Source organism: Cariama cristata, unplaced genomic scaffold (assembly GCF_000690535.1).
Source record: "Cariama cristata isolate BGI_N322 unplaced genomic scaffold, ASM69053v1 scaffold19298, whole genome shotgun sequence".
In the NCBI taxonomy this organism is placed as follows: domain Eukaryota; kingdom Metazoa; phylum Chordata; class Aves; order Cariamiformes; family Cariamidae; genus Cariama; species Cariama cristata.
The window spans coordinates 1-12,693 of NW_009630835.1; the positions used below are offsets into that span (position 1 = coordinate 1).

The 12,693-nt window shown below is 39.9% G+C and overlaps 1 protein-coding gene across 1 annotated transcript in view; it reads left to right on the forward strand.

Moving 5' to 3' along the window:
• The first annotated feature begins 356 nt into the window (after nucleotides 1–356).
• Nucleotides 357–12,693, forward strand: part of ZCCHC14 (zinc finger, CCHC domain containing 14) — a 51,568-nt gene continuing 39,231 nt past the window's right edge. Inside the window, exon 1 of the mRNA XM_009705728.1 lies at nucleotides 357–506. Coding sequence (XP_009704030.1) covers nucleotides 357–506 — 150 coding nt within the window. The remainder of the gene's footprint in view (nucleotides 507–12,693) is intronic.

Here is a 12,693-nt window from a genome sequence, read left to right on the forward strand (position 1 = left end):
AGCTGCCCTCCCCGCAGCGTGTGGAGTTCCTCTGCGGCCTCCTGGACCTCTGCATCCCGCTGGAGCTGCGCTTCCTGGGAGCCTGCCTGGAGGACTTGGCCCGCAAGGACTACCACTCCCTGCGCGACTCCGAAATCAAGGCCAACAACCCCGCCGACCTGGGCAGCCTCACCAACCTGACGGACGAGGTGGTACGCAGCAAACTTTTGGTCTCTCTCGCCCTGCTCGGGTCTGCCCATCGAGAGGCGGGCGGGGTCCTCTTCCGTACCCTCACCCACCTTGATTCGGTCATCAACAACTATGGGCTACAACTCAATGAGGGCCGCACAGGGGATGAGTTCCTGCTGCTTTTCACGATGGCGTCCAACCACCCTGCTTTCAGCTTCCACCAGAAGCAGGTGCTGAGGCAAGAGCTCACCCAAATCCAGAATATCATGGCCAGCACCAGCAAGAATCCCAGCACCTCTACCCTCAACACCATGGCAACCTATCCTGGCTGCCATAAGGTCGGTATCCTGCTTTTGCACACCGTAATGGCACTGCTGCGGGGCACTGGGTTGTGTCTTCAGCAACGATTTTAAACCATTCTTTTAGTACGGGCATTCTAGTGATGACTGGCAGAGATCACTTGCTTGGTTGATGATGGGGATGGTCAACTGAGGGCAAAAAGAGGGGCTGCGTGGAGATTTTACGGGCTCGTGACATTTAAATGAGAAGGGGTTCACGAGCTGATCAACAGGCAGCAGTATAAACCTTAGCTGATTACTTCTGGCAATACATCTGCTGAGGGGACAGTCCCACCAGTTGCATAGAAGACTGGTGGTTTAGTAGAGGAAACAAACATGTAGTGTCTCTAGATTCGGGGACAAGCATCTGTTTAAAAGTTTCCCTGGAAGAAATTGGAAAGCAGGATCAGCTTTGGAAGTAGCTGTCCAGTGGCAAAGGCTTCTTGGTGAGTCTGGGTTTTGCTTAGACGAATGTGATGGCAAACGTTTTGAGTTTCTGATAGTAAACTTAAAGAAATGTTGTGGTTGCCTGTCACTCTGAATCTCTTGGGTATCGATCCTGGTGTCAGTGGTTCACCGTCATTAACTTGCTGGTCGTTCATTCAATTGCCAGCAATTAAGGTAGACAGTAACATTTTAAGGCATGCTGTTAGATATGTTACTGATGGCTTAAGTGCTTTTAGCCTGCTACAAATTAGGGGGTCAAATTGTCTTTTTGACTGGATTTAACCTGCTTGAAAGTTCAAACTAAGTACCAGCTAAGTGGGTGCATGTGATCAGTTAACAGGCTGTAGTTTTTGAGGATGTACTGAGTCAGTCAGCAAATAACTATGTTACCCTTCTACTGGGAAAGATGTATACCTAAAGGCTATGAAAATCCCTATCTTGGAGTAGTATCCTAAATAAAGCTGTTTCTGAGGGCTCAGTACAGATTCCATTCAGTTGAGCATTGAATTTCAGACGGAGACAGAAATCTATGCTTGTTCTTCCCCAGAATACAAATTTCCGTCCAATTTTGTGTTTCTTTCAATACTGCTGCTTTAGTTCTAAAATTTAGATGTGTATGGTTAAACTTCGTATTTCTCTTAATCTTGCCTTCCTGTGTCTTTAAACAGGGCTTGTCCCTGACCTTTTATTTTAAGGGGAAAGAACAAGGTACGGGAATGCCTCTTTATTCACTTTAAACCTCTATGTGAATAAAATATAGATGGAAAGAATATTTCACATGGAATGTAGAAGGGTATAATTAAAACCAGAAAAAGCTTCCTTTCAGATGCTTAACTGCTTGCAACTTCCCTTATTCAAAAGATGCATGGACCCTAGGTTTGAAAGGAAAGACTGTAAATCATATACAAGTTCTCCCAAAATAAGATGGGCAAAAAAAGGTAAAATCACGCAGGCGGGAACATTTTTTTAGAGTATGCTTTCAAAGCTTCACAAATAGTGCACGATTTATGTAGCTGAAAATCTCCAGCACTATTTATGTCAATCTAAGATGGACGGAGAATCCATCCTACCATTTTTCGTGCCAGCAGTAAGGCATACAGGACAGACGTTTGATTATTGTTGTGGGGTTTTTTTTCTTCTGAACTCATTGAAGGCTTGTCTCTAAAAAGGCTTTTTTTTTTTAAGGAGGTTGGCGTTGAAGAATATTGGTTGCTGAGTACAGAGTAGTTGAGAGGGAGCAAAAAGGGTGACTTTGCTTTCACGGTCTCTTGAACATGCATTTTGTTTGAACAGATGCAGTTTTCCTTTTTTAAGATTGTTAAATTTTTTCGATGTTGATAGCTGGGTAATTTTTCTACTTTTAGAGTAAGCAGTTGGCTTGAAACAGGAGTTGGATGAAACAAGTGGAAAAAACAATGTCTTTCTCCATTCAGCCCTGTTTAAATATGCACGAATAAATTCCAACGCTGTGGACTTAGATCTTGTGATGTTACCAAGTTATGTTGTGACAATACTTGTGTTGTAACATCACCTAGAAAAAAAACCAATGCAGATGTCAAGAGAAAGTGAGCTGGACTTGGCTGCTGCCTGCCAAGAGTCCTGTGCTCTTCATCCTCTTCAGAATTGGAGGAGAATTTCTTCCCCGGTGCCAGCACTTTCTCATCACTCTTGTTGCTTTACTACAGCTTGAGCTACACTAAGCTGGTGCTTGAAGTCAGCACTGTGTTGAATAGTATGAATGCTGCTCCTAGATTCTCTAACGCAAACCTCTTTGAGCTCATCCTTAGAAAATGAGCTGGAGAAGTGGTCACCATTTGGGGTCCTGAGAAACTGGAATGGCGTGGATGTGTAATGGCATGCAAATAGGGAGCTCTTTGTGAACCGGGCTAGTTATCCTTCAGCGTTTCCGTTGAGCAGAGTGCGGGAATAGAGGCTGAAGCTTGTGTGACTCCCTGTTTTTCTGTATAGCTACAGGTCTGTTACAATTCCTGATGATTTACATTTAACTTGTTTATTCAGGGAGATGCAACAACAAAGTTGAAGAGTGCTCTTTGCTCTCTTTGCAGAAACAAATGGAAACGTGCCGCTTCTGCTTACTCAGTCCTACTAAAATATGACCCAACTGGGTATTAGCTACAACTTTTTTCCAGAGGATTGGAGCTTGCGATCCTCTTTCCGTGACCTATTTCTTTCACATCTTACAGCGAAATCTCCCCCAAATAAATTGTGTATAATAGCGAAGAGACTGAACAGTTGATAGAAAATTACGGTAAACATTTCATGATTCTTCAAGTTGCTTTGGGGTAGGTGAACGCATTTGAAGTTGGTTTGTGATACAAACCACTGGTTTTTGCTGTTGTCTTTTACTGTCTGCTGCAATTGCTGAGTACAAGGAGGCTCAAAAGAGCTGCTCATATTTTTACTTTAATTTGTGCTTTTCGAGATTATTCTTGGATTATATGAATCTTAACTTTGCAGGAAAAGATGGCTGTGGCTGGCTTTAAGTAGGTCAGTAATTATTAGATTCATGGTTTCTAGTTGGTAGTACAAAATGTGAACATTAAATTTCCTTGCCCTAAGTAGGGAGAGCATTGACCTCTCTACAGCAGTCTATTGCTTTACTCTCTCTAAAGATGGTAATTTCTGCCCCTTGTCCTGTATTTTCTTCTGATTTTGAACGGTGTCAATGCTTGCAGGACTTGAGTTGTGGATCCTTCAAACTTTTTGCTTGTAGGCATAAAATGCGAGGCGGTCGTATAGTTTTAAAAAATTGAAACGATGCAAATTGTCTTCAAATGAAACCCAGGCATATATCTAAAGAATCAGATCTTTAAAAACTCTTGTTCCTGGGATTAACCATAATGGGCTTATTTTTAGCTGGAAATGATCCAACTGAGTTTTCAGGCTGGTTTTGCATCTTAAGATGACTATTCAGCTGTCTTCTATACCTTTGCCACAAAGGAGATAGAATGGTTTTTTGGCCAGCACTGGGAACCTAGCATCTGACGGCTCGTTTCTATGCTGATGTATAGTGCTTAGAGCTGCAAACTCCTGCACCCTCTGTAGAGGAGGGGGACCTGACAGCATCAGGGCACATGAAAACTGGTAGCCAAATGTCTCCTGCTGTGCATATCTGGGTGCTTTGACAGGCAAATTGCCACTGCCAAATTTGTGACCCACAGAGAAGGGAGAAATGTCTCAAAACTGTCTCCCAACATCTTCAACCACCCATTCAGACTTCTATTGTGTATGACTTATGACGATGAACATCTCTTTTCACTATAGGTGAAAACTTCATGGTTTTATTCATTCTTGGTTGCTTTGAGGCTGTAGTGATGCTGTCTTTACAGAACTCCTTAGGCTTTTGTCTTGTAGATAATGACATACCAGGACCTACTTGGATACTGGCACTTGTCTAGACGTAATTGATACCAATCTCTGCATGGGCTAACTTGTTCTTTCAAGAAGTCTACATACTTTGGTAACACTGAGGGCATAACTTCCAGAACTAGAGAAGTTATTCATGAATCTAACCCCTTGTATTTCTTGGAGTTGTTTCATCTACTCATTGAGATCATTCTGTGAAAACAGGGAAATCAGATAATGCTTTGGCTCCTTAGCACTTGCTCTGCTAGCTGGCTGTGACAAGAGCTCTTCAGTGCAGTTTCTGCTGTGATCTGGTTGTGACTTCAGCTGCAGAAGCAGGGTCATAAATAGTAGGTCTGACTACAGTTTGTTTGCAGCTGAAAGGAAATAAGTCAGTGACACTGTCGTTATGTGACTGTTTCAGGTTGATATCTTGTGAATGGGAAAAAGGACTCTTGCCTAGTCAGCTTCCAAATACTGCACCAATGGCTATTTCAAGTTTATAGCATAAGATGCTATTTTTCACCCGTGCTAATTCCATAGGCTCATCTAAAACTTTGAATGTGTATTGGGACCTGTGTAGAGCTGATGTTTTGAGGGGTCCGTTTCAAATACCTTCACCTTTCTGTGCTGTTTGCTACAGGCGATTGAAGGTACACACTCCATCTTCAGAGATTTTTATTTCATCTGTGGAATGATAAGTTGGAAAAAACTATTACTTGTTGGATTGAAACTGAGTCCTTAGGTCCTCACAGAGGAAGCAATCTAGCTATTAAGTGATCTATGTCAGCAGCCTTTATGGCTTTTATGCTAGCTTTGTAGGGATAGAATAAATCATGAAAAACCTAATTTTTAGCTTCCTAACTCATTGAAGGTATTTCATAGCTTTAGTAGATTACCATGTTAATAGGAGTTGCTAGCTAGGATTAGAGGTGTTTGCTCACTGATATCAGTAGTTGCTATCTCAGGAGTGATCTCATTTTCAAAAACACATGAAAACTAACCTCGGGAGCTGTAGGGGCAGGTCTTGTAGCTTCCAGCTGGTGACATGTGCCAGTCTTTGAATCTCCTTTTTGTATTCCGTGTGCTTGAGGCAACATGGATTTACACATGCCTCTTGACGTTCCAGTTAAGAAACATTAGACTTCCAGTTCTGGCTCATTTCTCACTGATGTTCTTGTTTGAAAGTTTTTGTGACTGATAAAATGGTTTGGTCTCAAACCTGCAATATTTTCAGAAATGAGCATAACATATAAAGGAATCCTTGGAAGACAATGGTCTCATGTAGTAACAGTATTAATTACCACCAAATTCACTTTGCCTAATCATGTGTTACGTGATGAACTTGAATCTAGGAACAGAAATTAGTTTGCTTGGGAAATGGACTGTACATCCAAACATCAGGGACAGAGCAGCCAAAAAATTTGTGTTGAGCTAATAATGATGATGTTTTTTCCGTGGACTGTTTTCCCATTTTTTGCTCAGGCTGAATGAAGTTTTTGTTTTAAGAGTGCATTCCACTTCACTTTTTTTAATTTACTCTTTTTTTTTTTTTTTTTCCCCTACTAATTACCTTGTAACTGTTAGTTGTCAGTTAAGCAACATTGCAGTAGGCCTCATCTCTTCTGGAATAAAAATGCGTATTGTAAGGTGTTGGATGTTTTGAACTGTACCAGACTTCAAACTGTTTTAATTGAATCTGTGTACAAGCTGTATGCTGATCCTACTTGGGAAAGGAAAGCCAGGAGTAGTTAACCACACCTAACAAGCATTCCAGTGTCTAACTTCAAAGGTACTGAACAGCATCCTTGTTGGAAAATATTTAACCATTTGGTTTACTTTTTTTTTTTTTAAATGTTTGAATTGCTAAAACTGAGATCCTGTAATTTTAGCTGGATATTAGATACAGCACTGCCTCTTTCTAGCAGGGTAGAGCTCTGATTCTTCTATGGACTTCTCAGTGCTGTAGTACCTGTGATACTTTTAAGTGTGCTCTGGTAAAGGGATGTGTATAGTCATCTTCTATCTTCAAATACTGCAGTGTCCATTTTACTACTTGCTCTTGAGTCCTTTTTCTCCTAAAAAAAGAAGGGCAATATATGAATGTTATTCCCAAGAATATAGATAAGAGTTTCTGTGAATACACAGAATCTTACAGAAATGCTAGATCTAATTCATCTGTAGAAATGAGAACCATTGTCACGCTTAAACTGGAATTTGACTTTACTCTTTGGCAAAAGAATTGAGGTTGAACTGAAGTTGTTCTCTCTTTAGATTTGAAATGGATATTAAATCTACCAAGGAGATGTTGATATGGTCTGGATCTGTATTTCTTTGCATGGGTTTTGTAATGAGCAAACATCTACATTCCTTACACTTGCCTCATGCTAAAACAGAATTTTTCCTTTGGTCCTGTTGGTCTGATTATCCAATAATAAGCATTGGAAAGGATAAACTTTTTAACAGGTGTTCTGGCCAGCATAGGGTTTCAGGATTTTTGTAAATAGCTGAAGTGATCCAGAAATAATAAGATCAATTACTTAAGAGTAAGATCTTAATTTTAATTAAAGACCTGCCAAGTCACGATGACAAATGGTGAAAGTGAACATTTTTCATGCCTATTATGAACTCTTTTCCAGTGTTGTCTTTTTGTCCACCATCGGTTGTTTTATTACACTCAAGCCATTACTTAAGTGGATATTGAGGAGGGGAAGGAGGGAAAAGTACAATTCACTGAATTTGGGACTTGTCAGATAACTTCTGCCAACCTTATTAATATGTGAATTGTTGCAGAAGAGACTGGAGTGGCAATGAACTATTCTACCAGGGGAAGGCTTATGGTATCATTGCTTGGATTATACTTAGCAGATTTTAGAATTGCTTCTTGGACTATCCTTTTACCTCCCAAATGTATGTACTGGCCCTGTGGGGACAACTTCCCACCCATATGCTGGCAATGTAAGTATGGTAGCTCTAAAGTCAACATAATATTCACGTTTTAAAGACAGATCTCACTAGGGCTACAGGCTTATATAGCAGATAGGACCATGCTACACTTTGAATTCTCTTGGGAAGTGTAAGGTAATCTTCTCATCTGGTGGCTATGCTTTTGGCTTTTGGTAGCATTCAGGTGAAGAAACAGGGACGTACTTGTCCATCAGTGCTGGGATATAGAGCAGGAGTATCTCTTTCAGGGTCTGGTTATAAGCAGTGATCTGTTTTGATATTGAGGTGTTTTTAATGATTGGTTTGTAAAATTCAGATTTTCTTTCTGGTTTTGGAAAAATAAAATACCTTTCTTGTCATCTGTCTCTTTTGAAATACGCCTGATGCACCAGAAGTCTAGAATGAAAGTGCCTTGAAGTAGCACAGTGTGAGTGAACTGTGGTTGCACTTGCAGTGTGTCCAGTAAACTATAGTAAATCATGGAAGATCAGGTAGAGGAAACAGGCTGTTGTTTTGTAGCTTATTATATTAATACTTGGGTTTTTCTGTTGCCTTTTGTAGAGTTTTTTGCTTTAGAGTTCAATCTTTAACTCGGTGTATCTTTTCAGCGGGAAAGCCCACGTATTCTGCCTGTTTGGCAAGCTCATATGGTTAAATGCTGGAGACTGCGTAGTGGTGGCAGAAAACATTGCTTTAGCTAATATAAAAGAATTCTGAAACTTCTTTGCAGAGCACAGCTTCACTTGTTTGGCACACATTTTTGCACAAACTACAGTTTCCAGGTGTTTCCAAGTGCTTCTTTTGACTGTCTTGAATGGCAAACAAGCAGCACAATGTAATTAAAGTCCAGTTACTCTATGGTAGATTTATGTTCTAGTATTAACAGAGTATTCGCGATTCTTTAAGCAAAGGATTTTTAGTGGAAATTACCTGTCTATAAAATACAACCCAGACTTTTTAGGTCCATCTGCTCTACTGAATTTATAATGGAGCCTTGTAGCAGGTGCGTGATTGTCTTGTAGCATTTAAGTACTACATGCCTCATTTCATTCCAGTAATAGCCTCACAGGACAAAAGCATCTGATCTATTATCCCGTTTCACTGTGAATTACCTCTTCACCCTTTGTGTTCAAAGCTGGATACCTTTTTACCAACTTCCTATGAGAATAGGTGTGGGACCTTTTGTAGCAGTTGAGCAACTTGGACATACCTGACTTGATTGCACCTGGTGCTTACATCTTTTTTTGGTAGACCTTCAGTTTTGGAATTCCGTAAATTTCTAGCACAAACCAAACACTTCCAGTTGTATTCATGTCCCAGTCCAACGAAGCAACTCAACGCATGTAAATTTAAGTGTTGAGCAGTGTTGAGGACTTTACCAGGTATGTGAAAAGTTGGGTGTGTCTATGAGTATTTCTTAAACATCCTTGTAGAAGAGCCCAAATCTTCAAAAGGAGTAATTTTTAATTTTGTTCTTCTAGTGGGAGAACAGTCAGGTATTTGCATGTATAAGTAAACGCAGAACTGGTGCCTGTGGCTATGGTTTCACAAGCAGCTGGGCAGACCAATGGCTTGTTGCTACTAAGAGGAAGATGTTTGCTCATTCTTGTTCCTCTGGGTTTTGTAGTCTCAGTAGATTTTCAGTTTCAGGTCCTTGCACTAGTTGCTCTTGTTTCTGGCTCGGACTTAGCCTGCATGGGTAAACTGACATCTGAGTGTTAGCAAGGCATTTTTTTCAAATTATTCGGGAACCTTGATTATGTCCCTGCATTGGGAAGTAGCAGCTTATCTGCCTAAGCATGCAAGGGCTGTATCCTTGCCATCAAGCTTCTGCTGGAACATTTTTGCAAACAGGATTGCACAGTGTTAAAGACCTTGGTGTTAACCTCAAAATAAGCTGCTGTTAATACTCACTAATATGAAACTGGCAGGAGTGAACGGAGTTGACTGGCTGTTTTTTTTCCTCCCAGACTTCAGTGGTCCAATTCCTGAGTGTACTCTTACATGTTATCTGCATCAGCCTCAAACATGGAGGTCAGTTTATGATTATGAAAAACCTTTTTTTAATGGAGCCTTCCAAAGCAAGTATTGGCAGAAACATTTATCTGTGGCTGGCCACTTTTGAAAACTGAACATCATGTGAAAAAGTTTTCCTGCATGGTTGTGTGGCTTTTAACTGCACCCCTAGTATCTCACTTAACTGACTCATTGCTTTTATGTTTTGTTCACTTTTCCTGTGTAATGCATGACCTCAATTTCATACCTAACTAGGTATAGAAATCAGTATTTTATTCCCTCAGATCCTATATCATTGTTTCCTTAAATTATAAGTCATGTTACACTTTAAGCTATGTTGATTTTTAGTATTGGCTTGGCTTCAAACTAAGTCAGCAAATACTTTGCTATTAAACCGTGTATTTTGTTTAGTTATTTTTAAAAGGAACATATAATTGCTGGTTTGGTAAGATTCTTACCACATTAAGTTTGACTTTTATCAGTCCTGTTATTTTTGTGAAAGGCTTTGCTATATTAAATGTTAGGCACTGTCCCTGGGGAGCAAAGCTAACAGTTACTCAATCTGCCTTCACAGATTTACCATTTTCCATATTGATTTCCACTGTCTTGGATAATGGCAGAGCCACTTCAGGTAGCAGTGGCTGAAGGAGTAACACCGCCTGTTGAAGTAACTGTTCCTGGTGATTTTGTTGTGTGATATTTTAATATTTTTTTTCTTTTTCCTGTGGGCTTTTTGATGGATCAAGGGTTTTAGAGAGCTTTCTAGAACTTTTTTTTTGCTGTCCCAAGAAGATCTATGCCTGTTAGCACATCTCTGATGCTGAGAAGAAAATCACTGCACTCTCTTGAAAAAAATGTTACTGTTTGCTGGCAAGTGAAAAGGGAAAAATGTGATAATGGCTAAAATTCTAGCAATGACTTCTGATACCTTGATATGTTTGTCCTCAACCCCTGAGCCAAAGCGATTGTTTCTCTTCCTGGTTAACTCCTGGGGGTGGAGGGCTTCAGGGTGGCATTCTGTGATCCTTCTGTCTAGCCCTTGTTGGGAAGGATGCGCTTTTCAGTAGCTGATACCAGTTTTGATACTGTCTTTACTACTATGGAGAACGAGGCATAGAAGAATTCAGGCTGAGCCTCAGTTAGTCATTAGGTAGTGATGAATTTTCTTTGTTATTTTCAGTTATGGCTGCTACTTTAACTTGAAATTCAAGAGACAAGCTGGGTTTTAATGTGGAAAATCAGAAGTTCATCTGTGAGCCAGATGCTTTGCTATGGAGGGAGTAGATAGAACATCAGCGTTGGGTAAAAAATAGTTTAAGAATCTCTTCTGTACTCGTTTGAGTGGTGCATCTTCTAAAGTCATTGTATAAGCCTACAGGCCACTCTGATGTTAAAACAATTTATGAATAATCAAATAAAACTATGGATAGGTGCAACAGAGGGCTTTCCTTCTCCCTGGCCCTCTACAAAATGCTGTGCTAAGGGTCAGATTAGGCATAGTGAAGAATATTTCTGTTGCTTTAACTCTCTGGGGTTGCTGTTGTATTTGATTAGTCTTCATGGACTGTTTCTGCTGATGTTCTCTAATTTCAGCTGAAAAATCCAAAGTCTTCTGTTCAAATGTCTGATCCTGTGCTCTCTGACCTTGAATGATTCATGATTTTTTTCTGCATTTATAAAATGTCATTGCTGTGGTTATGATACATAGCCTGAACACCTCTGGGTTCTGTGATGCCAGTTTATCTGCCTTTACTATGAACTGTTACTGTTTAGAAAACAAGACTTTAACAGTTCTTGAACAGCAGATGCTTATTCTTTAATGGCACCTTGGCTTTCTTCAGAGGTGGTACAGATCTTAAAAGGACCAAAGCAATTTGCTTACCACTTCTCACAATCTTTATCCAGAATGTAGTGACTACTTATTAGTAGTTGTTTGTGCTAAGCCCAAACTAGGGATTATAGTAGTGTTCAGGTATGGTGAACATTCCTCCCAAAATTTACCTGATGCTGAGTTTCTACAGATGAATTTGAACAAGTCCTTCCTGGGCATCTACTGTTAAGCTTTTGCCAGCATTTCTCCCAGTCCTCCCAGGACAGCGTCTTCTGCAGTTCATAGCTGATGGGTTATTGTTCCTCTATTTTGCTTGGCCTCAAATTAAAAAAAAAAAAGCTGTTACTATTTTGGAAATAAAACTTTGGTTTGCAAAACACTTTTTATTATTTTACTTTTCCTAAACAAATCCAAACCTTTGCAGTATTGGTATGTTTAAGTCAGTGGAAAAAATTATTTAAAATTTGGAATGAAAGCTTTAAGCAGTCAGATTCCCTGGTTATAACACCGTTCAGCTCCCTAACAAAGTGTTCCATTTGGAACTAATCAGAGCTTTGTGATTTTTTCTAGGCCAATTTGAAACTGCTTTGCTTTGATGTGCGCCTGAATCAGATAGTATATGAGCTCAGTCAGTCAAGACATATGGGCTAAATTAATCTTTACCAAGTATGTAAAAAATTAAATCTTTATGGAAAGAATTGGAGGTTATGTATAAACAAAATGCAAATTTTAAACTGCATGCGATGCTTATTGTAAGGATAGTGGAGAGAAGGCAATACAAGATAGGAGGCAATATATTGTAACAAACTGCTTGTTCAGAGATTTTTCTGAAAGCATGTGGCTATGTCCTCACTCAGTTTCAGGTACTGTAAGTGTTTATATTTACTGGTGGTTCTGAATATTTGGAAAGTGGTTGTTTAGGATAACATAGTCTTGCCTGAATCTCATCTTCTAGCTTGCTCTTCTGAAGTCTCCCCTTGCCAGAAGGCTGGTGGTGCCTTTGCTCAGCCCGTTGGAACTTCCCCTCAGCAGCAATCCACAGGAGTGAGTTTAATGAGCTCCAGGAGAGAGACGGTGTGAGATAAGCTTTGGTAAAGACTGACTTTGGCAAGGAGACTTAAACTATTCCCCACCCTTCCTCTGAGCTTAAAGTTTAATGGCTAGACTTTCTAATGTGAAAGCTTGATACTATATTTTTGTTACTGATGAAAAACTGTGCCGAAGAAGCGTACAAGTAAACTTTATTTTTTGATCAGAAGGTAGACCAACAGTGCTGAAAAGGAAAGCACATAGTTGTAATCCTGCTTTCTTCTGATGCTCATCTGTCTTTCTGGATTGGTTTCTTTGCACACACAAGCTTTTTTTATGGATGTCAAGTATACCAAACCTTTGACTTGTGCTACTACCTTAAACTGCATATAAATCTATAATCGACAATCTGAAAATGGAGCTTACAATAGGTAGTTGTATAGAGCAGGGATGTGCTATTTTTGACTTGCATTGTGTATTCCAATCGATGTCAATATGTAAGGCTAATGGTAGGGTGAACAAAGTATTGCTTTAAGCGTTAAGTATCCTAAC